General features: G+C 33.1%; 1 protein-coding gene across 1 annotated transcript in view; it reads left to right on the top strand.

Annotated features, from left to right (window-relative positions):
• The window catches only part of LOC100920109 (ATP-binding cassette sub-family A member 3-like), a 165941-nt gene that overhangs the window by 66162 nt on the left and 79698 nt on the right, over positions 1–20081 (top strand). Inside the window, exons 11-13 of the mRNA XM_031942112.1 lie at positions 7261–7442; positions 8063–8197; positions 16827–16956. Coding sequence (XP_031797972.1) covers positions 7261–7442; positions 8063–8197; positions 16827–16956 — 447 coding nt within the window. The remainder of the gene's footprint in view (positions 1–7260; positions 7443–8062; positions 8198–16826; positions 16957–20081) is intronic.

The following is a 20081-nucleotide window of genomic DNA, read 5'->3' as shown; positions in this document are numbered from 1 at the left end:
CAAAATGAAATTGAAAGAATCTGCCTATCACCTTCTGAAAGAAATTACTAAATGAAAACTCCCAGAAATATTATAACCAAATTCCAGAGCTCCCAGGTCAAAGAGACAATATTGCAGGTAGCTAGAAAGAAATAATTAGGTATCATGGAGCCCTATTCAAGATAACACATAATTTAGCAACTAACACATTAAAGGAGTACAGGGCTTAGAATATGATATTATAAAAGGCAAAAGAGCTAGAATAACAACCAAGAATTATAACCTGTCAAGCAAATGTGATTATAATCCTTCGGGAGTAAAAATGAATGTTTAGTGAAATAGAAGACTTTAAAACATTCCTGTGGGAAAAATCAGAACGTGAATAGAAAATCTGAATTTTAAATACAAGATTCAAGTGAAGCATTAAAGGGTAAACATCTAAAAGAAATCATAAGGGGTTCAATAAGGTTAAACTGTTTATATTTCTATATGAGAAGATGATAGTTGTAACCCATAAGAATTTCTTCATTTTTAGGAAAGTAGAAGGAGTATACATAAATAGAGGGTGAGTTGAATATAATGGGTTAATTTTTTCTTTAATTTCAAAATTAAGGAAGGGGAATATACTGGAGAGAATGGGAAGGGGACAGGTAGAAAGAGGTAGATTATCTGACATAAAATAGGTACAAAAGAACTTTACAGTAGAGGAGGAGATGGGGGGAATAACATACATTCTAAATTGGCTATATAAATGTATTCTTACTCTACAAGAAAGTAGGAAGGCAAGGGAATCCAAGAAAGGGGAAGGAAAGAATGAAGGGAGGACAGTTTGAGGGAGATTGTAGTCAGAAGCAAAACTCTTGCAGATGGACAGTGAATAGGAGAGAGAGAGGTGGGGGGGGAAGACAAAGGGAGTAGGAGAGAGAGACAGAGAGACAGGGTGGGGAGAAAGGGGGGGTACACGGCATCAGGGGGTTAGCCCAGCGAAATCAAAGGGTGATGAAGAAAGGAAGTTAAGGGTGATTGTGAAATTGTAAACTTGAGTAACTAGAAGAGTGGCAGTACCTTTGACATGTATAGGGAGTTTAAGAGAAGGAGTGATATTAAAGAAAAAGATATTTATTTCTTGTTTTTGTTAGAACTTTTTCATGTTCCTTTATTTCCCAACTCCATGACATGCACTGAAATATATATTCTTCTCATCACTACCTTTTAGAATCCCAACTTTCCTTTGATATTCAACAATAACCATAAGTACCACCTTCTACATAGTCTTTCTTGACATCCCCATCTGCTATATATCTCTCCACAAAAAAAAAAAAAAATGACCTTATATCTGTTTTGTTTTTGTGTATATAAATGTATATACATATACACATGTTGGCATATAAGTATATATTATATATTATATCCATTTTAAGAGCATAAGCTCTTTAAGAATAGGAACTTTTTTCATTTTTATCGTTACCTCTGGTTCTGTATCAATACAGTATTACCTAGCATTTGTTTTGAACATTTGAATTTGTGGGATGCCTTTTTAATCATGTAGTTGAAAATTCAGTATGAAAATCAGAAGAGAGTTAAGGCTTGACATTTACTTAAGGGAATCATCTGAGTTGAGATAAAATACAGGCAGATTTTTCTAAGAATTTGCCTATGAAATTCAGGAAAGATGTAGGACAGTATTGAAGAAGGTAAGGTGAAGTGAAAGTTTTAAATTAGATCTAGGTATGTTTGAAGATAGCAGAAAAGGAAGCAGTGCTAAATCTCCAACAGGAGACTTTGCTAACCTAAGTGTATTCTATCCACTGAGAGCTATCTTGGACTGAAAAAAGTTGTCACTGATATAAATATGTAGAATGAGTTTAAATGAGAACTTAAAGAACTACTTAATAAATCATCCCATCCTTGGAGATCTTTTTAAACGAATATGTCAGTGTGATTAATTGTGTAGAAGAAAAGGGAAAGCGTCATGAGCTTTGGACCAGAAATAATCTATGGAACTATTAGGGTGGTAGGATAGGATAACTAAGGCTTGATCCAAATGGTGTAGTACTTTAAGAGATAATACTAGACTCACCATGGCTTGTGTTTATTCAGTGATGTCCCTGATTAGTTACTGTAGTAGTGTCAATGGTCTTGGGTCAAGACAGTTGAGATTAGATAGAAGACAGTTGAAACAGAACAAATAGGGATAAGATGGTGAGCCAGACTGGAATATGATCTTAAACTAGATACATTCATGATCCATGTTTTTTGGTGATTTAGTCCTGAATAACTGTTCAAGCAATTTTACTCTCATCTCAAAAGACTATCAGGGCAAAGAACCTCCCCCAGACCAGACTCACAAAAGTAGGTTTAGGATCCCTCTAATGATTTTCCCTTAGTAGCAGGTGTCCAACTAAAATTTTACCTGAGGAGGTAAAGATACTGCATGAAAATGCTATTTCTGTGGATTTTGACAATATCAAGGATGTGACTATTTTTGTGTGTTACTGAGAAGGATAGAAGAGCTGGTCATGGGAAATAAGTAGTTAAAATAGGTTAGGGTATTTGACAGATTTTCAATATTATAGTAAAGTTCCCTAGCATAAGGGCAGAAATTGAGGAGGAAATATTAAGAGTCAGGTTCTAAACTCATTGTTAATAGAAAAAGAGTGTCCTGGAAGTCTGTAGACAATAACTACTCGAATTTTGATTAGGTGATAGATGAATTTTGTGAACCTCAAAGGAAAAGTTACTGAGTGAAAGTGATAAGGGGAAAACCTGAAATGAAGAGTAAAGAGTATTCCAACTCAGAAAGTTGAGAGAATGAATAAAAAGTGCAGCCAGTGCTAGGAAGGACAGCCAAGTGCCCTCAGGAGGAATCAGGTCCAGTGAGACGCATGCTCATTGGCAGAGGTGTAATGAAGTGTGGCTGTGGCATTACCTAAAATAACCACACTGTTTCCCCCATGGTGTCGTCATCATTGGACATCCTCACTTCTTTTTCCTGGAACCTTGGACTATGCCTATGAAATGCTGGGTTTTGATAGGTAGGCTTTCTATTTAGCTTGTTCAGAGTTAGGCCTAAATTGAAATTAGTTCTGCATTCTTGTTATGACTACAGCCTGGTAGTATTTTATTTTTCCTATCTGTTGCTGGGTAGCCTTTTTGCTGATATTTCACTTAATATTTTTGCATCAAAATTAAGGATGTTTCATTTTTTTCTTTCTCTGTTGTGAACCTTCCTGATTTAAATATCAAAAACATATTTGTAACATTAAAGAAATTTGGTTAGGATTCATTCCTGTTTTTGATCTTTTTACAAACAATTTGAGCAGTATTGGAATTGTTAGTATTTGAAAGGGAGGTTTTAATTAGTTGGTTGTCTAGGATTTTTGTATTATAATTCTCTATATTGAAATTATCTATTGTTTCTCGACTCATCTGTTCTTTATTTTATTTTTTCTTTTTGTAGTTTTTTATTATTTCTTTTTATTTACAAAGATATATGCATGGGTAATTTTTCAACATTGATCCTTGCAAAACCTTCTGTTCCAACTTTTCCCCTCCTTCCCCCCATCCCCTCCCCTAAATGGCAGGTAGTCCAATACATGTTAAATATGTTAAAGTATATGTTAAATACAATATATGTATACATATTTATAGTTATCTTGCTGCACAAGAAAAATTGGATCTAGAAAGAAAAAAAAACCTGAGAAGGAAAACAAAAATGCAAGCAAACAATAACAGAAAGAGTAGAAATCCTATGTTGTGATCCACACTCAATTCCCATAGTCCTCTCTCTGGGTGTAGATGGCTCTCTTCACTGCTGAATATTTGGAATTGGTTTGAATCATTTAATTGTTGAAGAGAGCCACATCCATCAGAATTGATCATCATGTTGTCTGGTTGTTGCCGTGTATAATGATCTCCTGGTTCTGCTCATTTCACTTAGCATCAGTTCATGTAAATCTCTCCAAGTCTCTGTATTCATCCTGCTGGTCATTTCTTACAGAACAATAATATTCCATAACATTCATATACATATCACCATTTATTTAACCATTCTCCAATTGATGGACATCCATTCAATTTCCAATTTCTAGCCTACAAAAAGGGCTGCCACAAACATTTTTGCACATACGGATGTGCTTTGGAGTTATTCTCTTGAGAGTTTGTGTCTTCAGTGTTCCTGGCATCATACTAGCTCTTTATCTTTTTTCCATTCTTCTAGCATTATTCCTAGGATTGATAAATAAGAGCTAGGTTCTGTGCATATATGGTGGAACTCTTTTGATCTTGAATGGTCCTAATCTAGTTTATTTGATGTCCTGTTGTCTCACACAAGACCATGACAAAGATGAGGCAGTTGGATCTAGTTAAGAGGCCAAGGAATTGGAAAGTTTCATTATATCATTTAGGAAAGGTATGCCTGATCTTGGGCTTCTGTTTTGGACTTAGGCAATACAACTGCATAATTGCCCTGGAGGAATAGCCAATAGACTGACTGACTCCAGCCCATCAGTTACTTGGAAAGTTCTTGAGTTTCAAAGCAATAATGCTATCTGATTTTTACTATTTGTGAGGAGGTAAGACTGAGTTTGGAGGGGAAGAGGGAAGGTTCTCTTATTCCTTTTGGATTTATTCAAGAAATTAAAAGCATGTCTAGTAATCAGTAAATAAAAGTTGTTCAGAAGAGTACTTCAGAAGTTTTTTGTTGTTGTTGTTGTTTACTTATCTAAAACTTAAATACAGAATAAAAAAAAAAGAAGTAAAAAAATTGCCATGGACACAGCAGAATATGGGGGGGATTAAAATATCATTTCAGGGAAACATATAATAAATACTATTGTATTCAGAGCTCCCATCTTTGCTTTCCTTATAGTTTTTTTTGTTCTAAGCTGTAGACTTTCTACTTTATTCTTTTTTCCCTTTCTTCCCCTTCCCACTTCTCTCAAGAAGGCTACAGTTACACACATCTATGATATTTGTATATATGTAGACCTAGATATGCATATATATATATGTACATGCATGCATATATTTATTTTTATATATATATACACACAGACATATTCACATAAATACACAGATCTATGATCAAACATATTTATGCACATGTACATTCAGAGATATAGATTAGACATAGATATGTAAGACTGTACTACATTTGTTTTTTCTGTTTCTCTGAAAGTACATAATCATCCTTCATAAGTCCAAGTCTTTCCATAGTTTTCTAACTCCACCAACTCATCATTTCCTATACCACAACAATATTCCAATTATGTAGTATCTAGTTATTTTTAATAGTTTAAAACAATATTGATTAATATGGCTGACATATAGCTTAGGGGAGGAGAGGAAATGCAAAATTCTCCAATTAAGCATTCCCCACCTAGAGAGAACTTGCAGATCAGGACCCAAAGTTTCCCTTTATGCTAGCCAGCCTGCTTCTAGAAATGTCTTGAGAGGGTCAGAATCAAAAACTGAGCCTCACATTAGGTGCTAGAATTATTAGGGGTAGATGTTTGGGTACTAGGATATGTATTGTGGTATCATTGCTTATACCACATCATTGAGAATTAAGTATCAAATTATCTCTAAATCAAGAAAAGAGTATTTATTGGAGTCACACACTCTATGGGCCTCCTCAAGGGAGAAAGACAGCCCTGCAGAATAAGGAGATATCTTAGGAAGATTATTTAGCTAGCTTGTTGAAGTATGAATTGGAAAAGGAAATGAATGGAAACAAAGAGACCAATTAGGGAGCTATTACAATGGTCCAAGTGAAGGGGGTAATAAAAGCTTGAACTAGCAGAAAATCTGTGTAAATGAAGATAAGATGATAATTACATATGTGTATATAAATCCAACATGGTTTAGAATGTTGGGGAATGAGGGATAGTAATGAGTCAAAGATTTCTTAAGCACTAAATAACTCAATGACTGGAAGGATGATGGTGCCATCAGCAGAAAGAGGTAAATTGGAAAGAGCAGTGAGCTATATGGGGAGATTAAGGAGAAGATAATGAGTTCGCTTAAAGATAGATTTATTTTAAGATGCTGGGTGACAGTGAGTTTGAGATATGGGACCAGAGCAAGATCATTGAAATGATCATTGAGAGTAGGAATAGTGGGAATCAAATGTTGAGAAATGCAGAAAAGACTCAGATTTGAACCTTTGGGGACACCTACACAGATGGAAAAAGAGTAAACCAATGGGAATCAAGAAGGCATAATGGAGGCAGAATATTGTGACAAAGCAGTATATTGAAGGCAAATAAAGAGAAACTATTCAGGAAAGAATGGGATAATCGTAATGCTATAGAAAGGCAAAGAATGAGGAAAGAAAGAAAAATGGTCATTAATTTCAGCAATAATCAACGTTGAACTTTGAGAGAATATAAAATCAGAAACCAAACAAAGCATTGAGAAGTACATGGTAAGGGAGTAGAAGGAGTGGGTATTTTTCTAAGAGATTACCTGGGACAGGGAACAGAGATATAGACAATTAGATTTTCCCTAGTGCCCTCTTTTAGTTATCTGTATTACAGAATCCTTGCATTCCAAGTTCCATTCCCTAGATTTCTGGTCCTAACCTAGCAAAACTCTGTAAATCAAAAGCAATAATGTTTTATTGATCTAGAATCAAAATTTTCATTTCACAGCTTGTTGCAATGTATTTGTTGTTTCTGATCAGGTCTTAGCTTGTGCCATGATCTGATGAAAAATTAGGTGACTACAACCAACATTTATTTGACCATTGTTCTTTTTTTTTTTTTTTTTTTTTTTGCTTTTTCGATGAGGCAGTTGGGGTAAAGTGACTTGCCCAGGATCACACAGCTAGGAAGTGTTAAATGTCTGAGGCCAGATTTGAACTCAGGTCCTTCTGACTTGAGGACTGGTTGTCTATCCACCTAGTTGCCCACATGATTCATTTTTGTATGATTGGTAATAAGGTGATAACCAAAGGACCAATGTTGCATGTAAGTGTTTTATCAAAGCTTATATCAGATTCATTTCTCTGGGTTAAGGCCATTTCCACAGAGTAAATCATTACTATTAATCATATAAAATCAGTGCATAGATCCTGGTGTCTAATCTGGTCCTGAAATTCACTGCTGTTTTGAAATATAAATTTCAAAACAAATTACTACTTGCTAAAGTTCCATTAAAGAGAATAATCTGAGAGTAGGACTGCAGATAATTTTTTTTTTCATTGATCAGGCAATTTCAGCGTAACTAATTAGGCTTTGCCTAGTCTATCTCATAACTGTCTCCTATTGTATATTTCAGGAGATGGAGTTCGGTGGGATAGCCTTATGGATACAGTGAGCATTGAGGATGACTTAAGTTTTGGGCATATTCTGGGAATGATGCTGTGTGATTCTTTGTGCTATGCTTTAGTAGCCTGGTATATGGAAAGTGTGTTTCCAGGGGAGTATGGTATGCCTCAACCATGGTATTTCTTCTTGAAGGTGAGTTCTGAAGCTGTTCCTTAGGTTGTAGTAGCCTTGAATAATTAACTTCTGAATAATTATCCCTTTTCAATAGTATATCTTAAATGAAAAAAAAAAAGATTGGGATTATAAAATCCTTTTTAAAAGAGAATTCCAGTGATAAAGAATAGTGTTGTTGCATTAATACTTTTAGGAACAACTTGAGAGAGAAGAATAAACCCATTTTATTCATTTTATAATTCCATTAACTGTCTAAAGAAGTAAATAATATATTACATGAATTTCAACATTAAGAATATTGATAAAGCTGAAAGAATGCATGATCTTTGACCCACATGAAGTATTACATAGAGTCATATTCAACAGTAAAATTGCAATATTGTTGCTTTTTTCTCCTTTTTTGCCATGACTCCAGTTTTAAAATTGCTTCATTTTGACAATTTGCATTGTAATGAAATTTTGACATTTAATTTTTGGAGACAAATCTAAGCACATTTTGTTAACAGAAGTTCAGTAAGTAGGATGATACTCTATTCATTTTAGTCAACAAAGAGCCATGTTATTTTCATCAATTAAAATCCTCCAGTTCTATTGTTTGTTGACTACCTATCTTGGTAATACAGTTTTTATTATCTTAGCGCTCCTACTGGTATGGATACCCAAAACCTCTTTTTAGGAGATATATAGACTCTGAAGATGTCCCACGTAGTGAATATATGGAGGCTGAACCTGTAGGATTGGTGGCTGGAGTACAGATCAAACATCTATCCAAGGTATTTAATTTTTTTCTAGGTCTATTTTCCACCTAGAACTGAAATTATTGTAACTATTGTTATAACAAGATAATATGTGGTGCTTTGGACAAGAATGAGGATATCTCAGTTTCAGTGCTACTTTGCCATTTATTATTTACCCCTGAAAATGAGAACTAAATTAAATATTCATTTGTGCTTTTTATATATTAAGCAATATCTCAAAAACTAAAAGAGAGAAACAAGCAAATTGTTCTGAAATTTTAGGTTACTATTAAAACCAAATGCAATCCCAGTCTCTCTCTCCCCTGCCCAATTCTACAATATTGCTCCAGAATATTGTTTATGTACATAGGACTATATACATATATACAATATACATAGCACTAATAGGCTAACTAAATGGATTAGGTATCCAACTGCTTGTCAAAGTTTGTACAAGAGACATTTCCATTTATTTTGTCATTCCAATACATATTATTAAACAAATCTCTTTCAAACAATTAAAGATTTTACTGAAGAGGCCTTGTAATGTTTTGATATATAATCTACAAACAAGAAGATGTAGAGGATTTTATCATATATATTTAGTCCCTCTTTCACTTTCTCTTTGGCAATGGATGATACATCTTTGGGCATGCTTTTTTATGAACATAATGTTTTATATCTTGCTCAAAGTCTTATATCTTGCTCAAAGATTGTGTTGATTCTAACATCAATGTTCTCCCTATGCACATTAAACTTTTCATTGCTTCTCTGACTTTTTTTTTGTCTTCTTCAATGCTATTTCTTATTATAATACATAGCCTAGGATTTTTTAATCCGTATTTTGTGATTCTGTTCTCGAAGGATCATAAAATATATCATTTTGACATTATTGTAAATATTGTATGTAGTATTTTCCTGTGTCTGATTACTTCATTTTGCATCAGTTCATATAAATCTTTCCATGCTTCTCTGTATTTACCATTTCTTACAGCATAATAATACTTCATTGAATTCCTGCATTACCATTCCTCATTTGATGTGCATCTACTTTGTTTCCAGTGCTCTGTTATTACAAAAAAATGCTGCCATAAATAATTAGGTTCTTGCTGTGTGACCCTGGGCAAGTCACTTAATCCCAATTGCCTCAGAAAAAAAAAAATAATAATAATAATTAGGTTCTTATAGGGATTTTTTTCTTATCAATAGCTTCTGTGGGGTAGAAAACTAAGAATGAAATCTCCAAGTCAAAAAAATGGATATTTTAGCATTTTATTTGCATAATTCAAAATTACTTTCCAAAATAGTTATACTCATTCATACTTCTACCAACAAAGAATTAGTGTGCCTATCTTCCCCCAAATACTCCAGCCTTGACTAATTTTTTTGTCATCTTTGCTATTTTGTAGGGTATGAAGTAAAAATATATAAAATATATAAACCGGAATACTAAGACAATAAATTCCTTAAGGGCATCAATTCTGTCTTAGCTCTTGGTATTTCCTCCAGTATCTACCTAGTAAACACTCCACACAATAGGTAAACAATAAAAATAAATTGTATGAGAAAAAAATAAATGTAAGAAAAAATTAACCTAAATATTACCTCTGTAGGAGGAGTTTTGTGAAACCCATGGATCTCTTTTAATAGTTATGTTTTTTTTTTAAACAAACAAAATACATAGTACTAAAACAATTACATTTAGTTATTAAAATTTTTTTAAAAATAAACGACAGACCTCTGATTAAAAATCACTGTATCATATACAGAAATGTTTGTGGCAGTGTAGTGGAAACTAAGTGGATGCCCATCAGTTGGAGAATGGTTAAATAAGCTATAGTATATGAGTGTTAAGAAATACTCTTGTTCTAAAAGAAACAATCAGCAGGATGATTTTAGAGAGGCCTGGATAGACATGAACTGATGCTAAGTGAAATGAGCAAATTCAGAATATTGTATACAGCTACAACAAGATTATATAATTATCAATTCTGATGGACACGGCTCTTTTCAACAATGAGATAATTCAGACCAGTTCCAATGATCTTGTGATGAAGAGGACCATCTACAACCAGAGAGACAACTGTGGGAACTGAGTGTGGATCACAACATAGTATTTTCACTCTTTTTGCTGTTGTTTGCCTTTTTAATTTGGTTTTTCTTCTGCAGCAAGATAATTGTGTGTGTGTGTATGTACATATGTGTGTGTGTGTATACACACATATATTGGATTTAACATATTTTTACCATCTTTAACATATATTGGATTACTTGCTATCTAGGTGAGGAGATGAGGGCAAGGAGGGAGAAAATTGAAACACAAGGTTTTGCAAGGGTTAATGTTGAAAAATTATCCATAGATATTTTTTGAAAATTAAAAAGCTTAAATAAAAATTTTTTTTAAATATAATAATAATAAACCTGTATCTAGGTGGAAAATTAAAGCTGAGTGATCAGGGAAAACTTAATGGAAGATGTGGAATTAAAACTGGATTTTTAAAATATATGTAAGATTCTTTTTTATTTTATTTTATTTATGCCCTTTTCTCCCATCACTGTCACTTTCCACTGACATTTACTTAACATTGCAGTATAATTCATATTTATAACAAATAAGAATAGCTAAATATAACAGATCAACAAATTGGCCTTGTCTGAAATGTATTTGGCAGGGAGGGGAGGGTGAATGTTGGGAAGGGGCCTCAATTCCACCACATCTCTTCCAATTTATCCTATACATACCTTGTTTATATATAATTATTTCCATGTTGTCTTCTTTATTAGATTGTGAGCTCCTTAAAAGAAAGAACTTACCTTTACCTTTCATTGTGTTCCCACTATTTTCCTTGCACATAATAGGCCCTTAATATATGTTAATTGAAAGACTGACTTTTCTTTAGAGACATGGAGCATACTTTGCTATCAGAACCCTAAAATCATGATTAGGCAATGTAAGAATTCTAAAGACTTTCAGTCTTGTTTTCCTCTATGTTACTGTAGTCATTATTCAAAGTAGTTCCCTACTTCTGCTTATTTTTTCTTGCACCAGTTTTCTTGTTTTTCTGAATGCTTCATTTCTTAAAAAATAGAATTCCAATATATTAATATACCATGATTTGGTCAGTCATTTTTCAATTGATAGGTATTCACTTTCTTTTCAATTTTTTGCTATTACAGAAAGTGCTGTTAAAAGTAATTTCTGAGGCAGCTAAATGGTATAGTAGATAGAGCACTAGCCCTGGAGTCAGGAGGACCTGAGTTCAAATGTGGCCTCAGATACTTAACATTTTCTGGCTGTGTGACTCTGGACAAGTCAATTAACCCCAGTTGCTACAGCAAAAACAGACAGACAAACAATTTTCTGTATTTATGCAACCTTTACCTGTCTTTTACTTCTTTGAAACATCTGCCTACTAGTGGATACCATTGGATCAAAAGATATGTAATTTATTTATAACATTCCAAATGGCTTTCCAAAACAAAACACTTCATAACCCCTCCAACATTTTACATTTTTGGTTTTTGTCATCTTTGCCAATCTGATATGTGCATGTTGTTTTGATTTGCATTCCTATTATTAGTGATTTGCTTGCACTTTTCTTTTGAAAACTTCCTGTTTATAATCTTTGATCACTGGCTCTTGTTCTTAGTTTTTCGGTTCTATTTCTTTTCTATTTTGAATATCAAACCTTTCTCAGAGATACTACCATTTGAGTTCTCTTCAAAATATAGCTATAATAATTTTGTTTGCACAAGTACTTTCTTACTTTATATAATTGAAATTGTCTATTTTTAACATCTGTAATTAATTTTTTTTCCATTGAAATAAGAATTCTCTCTGATCACTATATAATTATTATATGGGGTACCTTCTATCTCCTTTTTTTTTTTTTTTTTTTGCTGAAATGATGAGATATTTTATATTTTGATCACATATCCATTTGGAATAAAACCAAAAATGAAATAGTCCCTCAAGAAGTATATATTCTACTACAACTATGTTTTTCTATGAAAAGACTAAGTAAATTCTTGATTTGAATCATTGCAAATTGGTTGCTTCTTGCTCCTTATTGAAAAAAAACAAAGCTTCTCTGTTTATTTCTCTAGTCATGACATCTAGTGCATCTGGATGCACCAGATAAAAGATGTGGGATGCTCTCCCGAATCTTGTATTATCAAACCCTTGCTTGGCCACAGTCGAATAATTTAAAAATACAACTTTATCAACAAACCATGTTTCTGTTGTACTTCCAGCCTCTAGCATTAGGTGAAGCAAATTAGACTGCAATATCAAAGAATCACATACACAAACACAATTTCAGAGTTAGATAAATCTGACAACTCAGAGTAAGAATAATGTTAAAACATAATCTATTCTTTTTCTTGGATAATGGTAGTATGAAGTATATAAATGCTGTTATTTAACTCTTTGTCAAGACATAAAGCTATCAAAGGATTAAAGTATCTAATCCTTAGATAAAATAAAGATCACTTTGACTCAAACCTCTTCTTGAAATTGAACATTTAGTTCTTTTCTATGACCTCATATTTGTTTACAATTTTAGAGAGCTTCCACATTTATTATTTCTTTGGTTTTCTTTCAGGATCAGCATATTTCTGGTAACTACTTCTCTTCTAGGTTGTCTTAGACATCTGCGTATTTGGATTCCCAATATGGTTAGTCTATTTTTTTGTATCTTTGGTAAGGTTTATCATTGAGGATTCCTGTTTTTCTCTTCTGATCATTTTCTTTGATTTTGCAGTATTTATTCACAAATACTTAAACTTGTTTACTAGATCTGGAGGCCATATTTCTTTCTGTTGCTACTGTTTTTCCTGTTGATTTGTCTGTTTGTGTTCAAGGTCTTTGAGTTTTCTTTTTTCTCAATTCTTTAGTGATTTCAGGCTCCCTCCTCTCCATTATTTTTTATTATCACTTATTTCCTGACCTCTTCCCTTCTGATTTTGGTTTCCTTGAGGATTGGATCTCGTAGCATCTCAGTCACCTTCCTTATTGTGGAACATATTCTCCCCATAACCAGAAGATAAAATCATGACAAAGGTCCGGATCCCAGGAATCTTTTTTACCCCTTCACAGACCTCTAATCTCTTATGTACTATTGTCTCATTGAAGTGATTTTACTAGAGTTACTAAATTTCGGTCTCCTGGGTATACCCATATCCCCAGTACCTTGGCACCATCTCCTACACAAAAGCTTTGTGGTCTAGAGTGGCTTTCACTTCAGTCCTGTCTTTTTATAACTTCTTTTATGGGATAGAGGAATTCAATGCTGTTTCACATGGTCCTAAGAAAAACTAGGTTTGGCTGGAAAGTTTCATGATGCCTTATGCTAGAAGTCATTGCTTTAATTTCTCTTGACATTATTAGAATATTAATGGAGCAATAGGCTATTCTTTGTTCCAATCATAGGACCAGTCCACAGTTTCTTTGATAAATTTGTTTTCTGACTTTATTTTTACTGATTTTCTGTATCGTGGTATGTGCTTTTCGATTACCCTTTTAATGATCTTCACCTTTGGTAATTGTAATATCTCATACTTAATAGCAATAGAACTACTACCAAAGGAATAAAAAGGTGAGTCTTTGTTTTAGAGAGAAACTTGGGGGGTATTTTAAAAAATTGAAAGGAAAACTATTTCCCTCTCCTCCTTTTTCATTTTGTGCCTAATTCAATTTCTTTTCCCTCCTAGGATTTCAAAATTGACAAAGCAATTTATTTTTTCTCCCACTTAATGGTATTTTATTTTTTCCAATTACATATAATTTTCACTATCTAGAATTCACTTATTCACATAAGATTTCGAGTTTCAGATTCTTTTTCTGCTTCTCTCCTCTCCCCAAAATAGCAAGTAATCAGATATGTTATATTCATATTAAATAAAAACACATTAGTCATAATATGAACCTAATTAAATTCTATTGGTAATGTCTGTCCAAGATAAATATTCTGATGAATAAAGTCTATAGGTTTCCATCTAACTGCAATTATTTTCCATATTTGTCATTTCTAACAATTTTATATATCTGGAGTAGAATCTCAAAGTTGCTTTAATTTGTATTCATTTTATTATTAATGATTTAGATAATTTATCAAATAGTTTTGATAGCTTGAATTTCTGACCATTTATCTATTAAGTAATGTCTCTGTACAATGATGGTTAGAGGAAATATGCTTACCTAGAGATGACCCTAAAAAATTAAATGGAACGATATGATTATATAAATTTGAAAATGTCTTACATGAGCAAAATAAAATGCATTCAGAATCCTCTCAAACAATTAAATGGAAAAATGTTTACATTAGATTGCTTTGATAGAAGTCTAGTATCCAAGAATAACAAGAGTCAATTGAAGGGGTTATAAAAAGATAAGAACACTAATACATTATTGTTGGAGCTGGGACATAATATAACTCCTTTAAAAAGCAGTTTGGAATTATGCTGTAATAAAAAAAAATATCCTGGATATCATAGATTAAGAAATCTTAAAATAAAACTGTCCAGATCTTTTAGAATCAGTCATGTGAAAATAAAAGGAATCCAACAGACCTTCTGAGACCTCAAAGTGAAAATTCCCAAAAATATTATATCCCAAATCCAGAGTTTCTAGGTCAAAAAATAAATAAATACGTGAAGCCACCAGAAATTCAGCTTCAGAAGAGTCACAATCCTGATCACACATGATTTAGAAAACATCACTACAAAGGAGCAAAGAGCATGGAATATAGTATTCCATAAGGTAATAGAGATGGGCTTATAAGCCAACAAAACTGGGTATACTCCTAAAAAGGAAAATTTCCTCATGAAAATATCAGAGCTGTGTAAAAAAACTTTGTGCTATAAGAAGTAATGGAGGGTATAATGGATTTAACATATATTTTTTACTGATTACTTACCATCTACAGAAGGGGGTGGGGGCAAGAGGGGGAAAAATTAGAATACAGGGTTTTACAAGAGTCAATGTTGAAAAATTATTTGTGCATATGTTTTGAAAATAAAAAGTTGTAATTTAAAAAATAATAATAATAGATTAAAGTAAAAAAAGAAGTAATGAAGGGAATGATTTCATAGAAACCTGGGAAGATTTATTTGAACGGTTATAGAATAAAGTGAACAGAACCAGGAGAACAATTTCACAAAGACAGCAATAATATATAAAGAGAAAAACTTTTAAATAATCAGGAACTATGATTAGGGTGATGATAAGCCACTTTCATAGAGAACTAATGTTGAAACACATACTACCCATTTCCTTGTAAGAGAGGTGAAGGCTTCATAGTGCAAAATGAGACCTTTATTTGGACATGGAAATTTTGTAAATATTTGTAACAAAGATTTTGGAGTTTTTTTCCTTTTCATTGTTAAGAGAAAGGGCAAAACAAGCAGATTTTTGCTAATTGAAAAAATATGTAATTTCAGAAAAGAAAGGAATATTTACATCAGTAAGATCATAAATCCATTTGTCTAAGTATTGAGTGGGATCAAGAATCTCATTTGTCACTCATATATTGCTAGCTTGATGAAAGATTTAACTAATTGGTAGTTCTATCAAATGTTTTTAGTCTGTTTATCATCTCCTCTAAAATGAATTTTATATTTTAAATTTTCTTTGCCAATTTAGTGGGCATAAGAAGGCTCCTTAAACTTTCTTTTCTCTCTGATTATTAGAGCATGAATGCTTTTAAACTTTTAATTAACAATTTATATTTCAGCCTTCAAATTTTTTTCAGTCTTTTGTTGCTACTAAATTTCCAATATTATTCTGCTACACTCATCTTACTAAAACATTTCTATCATTTGACTCTTAACACACAGCATTTATTGGTAGCCTACCAGAAAAAGTATAAGCAGCTTAGCATGGCACTGAAGGCAGTGCACACTGTGACCCTATTTCTGGCTCATCTACACCTTAATTACAGCTGTGCGTTTCTATGTTTATATTCAGTATGCCTCAAACACATATAATACTTTCTCAGCTCTATACCATTGTTCACACTGTTCTGCCTATCTCTAATATTACCTCTCTTTCTTATATGGCAAAATCCCAACTCCCCTCCAAGACCCATTAAAAATATCACCTTTTCTATCCCAGAATTAGCCTTCCCCTTAAGACTGTAGTATTTTTTTTTTCTGTAACATATATTTAATACATACATAGACTGCCTGGTACTATAAATTATAATTTCATGTCCAAATATCTTATCTCCCAAGCTTCTAAGGGCAGAGATTTCGTCTTATACTTCTTTGCGCTCATTAAGATGTCTAGTCTACTGCTTTAAAAGTAGCAGTAGTTCATATATTTGTATAAAGAATATAAGAACAGTATAGCTGTTGCTTGCATGTAATCATGCAGATACTAAGACTCTCCTTTTAAGGCTTTGCATCATTATATGCTGGAAGCATATAACTCTGCTCCTTTAAGCTTTATTGATAAACTCTAAATCAGTTCCCTTTGCATATAAGCTTTATCCTGTTTTATTCTATGAAGTATTAAAATCTATTCCCTTTGTATTTTCTCTTTGGTTTTATTGACATATAGGTAGAATAACTTTTAGGGATAGTTGATTTGAATACTTTCCTTTTTTTAAGTTCTTTGGAGTGAGGAAAATGGATGCAAAGTTACTCTTTCTTTACCTCTCCACAGGTATTTGTGGTGGGGAGTAATATCAAAGAGGCTGTAAGAGACCTAAATCTGAACATATATGAGGGCCAGATTACTGTTCTTCTAGGACATAATGGAGCAGGAAAGACCACTACTTTGTCCATGCTTACAGGTATGTTTGATCAGTCAAGAAACCAAGGATTTGCTGTCCACAGTCCTTCAAGCCCTCACTTTTATTATTAGAGCTAAATTTATTGTCATTACATTACTCACTGAAAGTCAACTTTCTTTTCCCTCAATTCTTCCTTGATAATAGCAGAGCTCTACAAGAATCTAATTAACCTAATCTGGATGAGGAAGGACTGTTCATATCCCCTAGTATTCCAACTCTTTGGAGTTATGATGCAGACTATTAAAGCTCATAAACTTGGAATTTCCCTTTTTTCTAGGTACAGAAGTACATGGCATTTAGAGAGACATGTAAACCCAAAAGAGATTTATCCAAAGGATTCCGAATATTATGATAGAATTCCATGGTATTTGAGTTCTATATAAACACATCAACAACAGAATCATGTCATCTTCCCTCTACTGTATCATTTTCATCAGTCAGGGGATTTGGAATAGTAATAAAATCATAGCTTGAACACCTAGCCAAGAGTTTGGTACATTCATAAGTTGATTGTTGATTGAGTGATTATTAAAGCTTTGCTCTGATGTAGAAATAAAACTAGTTTAACTTTATGGGTAAGAGTGGTGGCTGATAGCAGCTGCCCTCTGTAAGAGGTAACTCCCTAGGTGTCTTAAATCCATTTCTTTATCTTCTTATGGACAGTAGTGTTCTTTGGGTAGCTGCTAATTTTTCTCTCCTATTGTTCCTATCATCTTGAACTCTAGGACATTTTCTAGGAAACTTCCAGTTCTGTGGAGAATTGTTAAGTAAGATGAAAGTAGGCCAACTAAATCAGATCTGTTGCCCCAGAGCATCTCTAGCTTGTGAATTCAACATGAATGACTAGTTTTAAATGTGTCATTGGGAAGAATGGGGTGGACTTCCTAGTTTCTTAGTAGTTGTAATTTATTACAAAATGTATTTATGTTTTTGGCTTTTATATTGAAGTCATTCCACATTCACCTACCTATACTCTAGTATGAACCCTATATTGTGACAAAAAACACTTAAGCAAAAATATCTGGTATGGAGAAATCTGGTCTAACAATGTAGATGATAGTCTATACTAGCTGTCACCTACCTCTTTCCTGTGAGGGATAGAGTATGTTTCATTATTTCTTCTTTAGGACTTTTACTGGTTTTTCCATTACTCAAAGTTCAATTTTCCTTTGGTGATCTTTTAATTTGTACTTTTGTATCATTGAATATATTGTTCTCTTGTTCTGTGTATTTTGTCCTGTTTCATTTCCTACAAATCATCCATGAGTTCTCTGAATTCTTTATATTGATCATTTCTTACATACAGTTTTTATTACACATCCTTTGGTTTCAGAAAAGACAGATGCCATCTTGGGTGGTGTCATGATTTGCATATGAATTGTACTTAAATGAGGCAGAGTTGCACAAAGTTGTCACTCACTTTTCTCATCATACTCTAGAAGCAGGACAAAAGTTAGGGTGACTGGAGAGGGCCCAGGATGCAGTGGATAACGTTGGCACCTTCGGTATCTTAATGGCGTTCTAAGCATTCCACAGATCTGCTTCAGCTACATTGAATTAATGTTGAATTAATCTGTTCTCATCCATTTAATTACTAGGGAAAGTTGTCACATGCTTGGAGTAGATATCTTCCTAAGTCCCTGACAGATTTTAAGCCTGTCTGATACCTCAGCATAATTTAGCTCACCTGCCAAGACAGCTTACTGGGGTGTGGCTGTTGTTCATGCTACAACTTTTGGAACCACAGGTGAGAGTTGAATGAAGGCAGACACCAAAGGGGGAATGAGCAGCCCTGAAAAGGGCTCAACAGGCTCTCACACCAGAGGTATTAGTCCTCCCCAAATACCTCATATGTTTCAATATTATATCCCTATGATACAATTTTTCTACCATTCCCATTTCCCAAATATCAATTTATTTTTACTTCTTTCCTTCCTCAAAGGGAGTTGCTAGGAACATGAAAACACACACATATGCACTGTGTAGACCACTTCATAGCTCTACCCACAGTGCATCAGTATGCCCAATTTTCTCATCCTTCTTCATCTCTGTTAATTTGAATGGAAATGTAGTTATTTTATTTTGCATTTCTCTTACTCTCATTGATTTTAACATGTTTCCAAGTGGTTATTTGTAATTTGCGTATCTTTTGAAAATAGTAGATGCTTAACAAATGTTGACTCCTTATCCTTTAAGTAAGAAATCTCTTTAGCTAGTTTTCATGAATGGTAATTGGTCTTATTCTCATCTCATCCTTTTTTCCATGGTATGACTAAAATTCTGGACATATATTTTGAGTTAATTGTGGTAGAAAGCACAAAATAGTAGATTAAATCCAATTTATACCAGACTGTTTTATAGTTTTCCTCAAAATCTTTGTCTAATAGGGACTCCTCCAATAGTTTTTCGCAATTCATAAATAATCAAGTTTCTCCATTAAAATTGTTGTGCCTAGCAATAATACTCATTCCCTACAGTGGATGGACCCTATTTCTAATTGGTTCATCTATATCTCTGTTCTACTGTCTGTCTCTTTATCTGTCTATCAATCTGTCTATTTATGTGAATACAGATGTATCTATTCAATTGATCTATTGGCTTTCAATAGATAAAGATAGATAGATAGATAGATATAGATAGATAGATAAATAGATAGATATTGATCAATCTGTCTTTCAATGATGACTAGAATTGTCCACAGGGAACCTTTTTAACACCACTTATAGTTCTTGTGATATAAATTAAATTACTAAATCACATCTGGTTTAACAAATATGTTAATACCAAACTGATGAAGTGCTGCAAGATGGCAGAAGTGTTTGCTAGGTATAACAAGCATAAAGTGACATCTTTACACTTACTCTAAGAAAAGATTCAAATTAAATTGTTTAAACACTAAATTATACATTTATATATACATTTAGATATAATCAGTATATCATAGCTCAGTGAAAAGTATCAGTTCAAAAGTTATTTTTTTAGTCCCTATAGCCAGTGCACTGTTTTAAAACATACTCACTCACTATAGTGGTACCTCAGCATGTGATTGAGAAGAGAAGATTAAAATTTTGCTTTTTTGCCTTAGCAGAGCTCTCATCCCATTAGTAATTGCTTTGGAAGTGTAG

Source organism: Sarcophilus harrisii, chromosome 1, assembly GCF_902635505.1.
Source record: "Sarcophilus harrisii chromosome 1, mSarHar1.11, whole genome shotgun sequence".
Classification (NCBI taxonomy): domain Eukaryota; kingdom Metazoa; phylum Chordata; class Mammalia; order Dasyuromorphia; family Dasyuridae; genus Sarcophilus; species Sarcophilus harrisii.
This window is presented reverse-complemented; position numbering and strand designations above follow the sequence as displayed.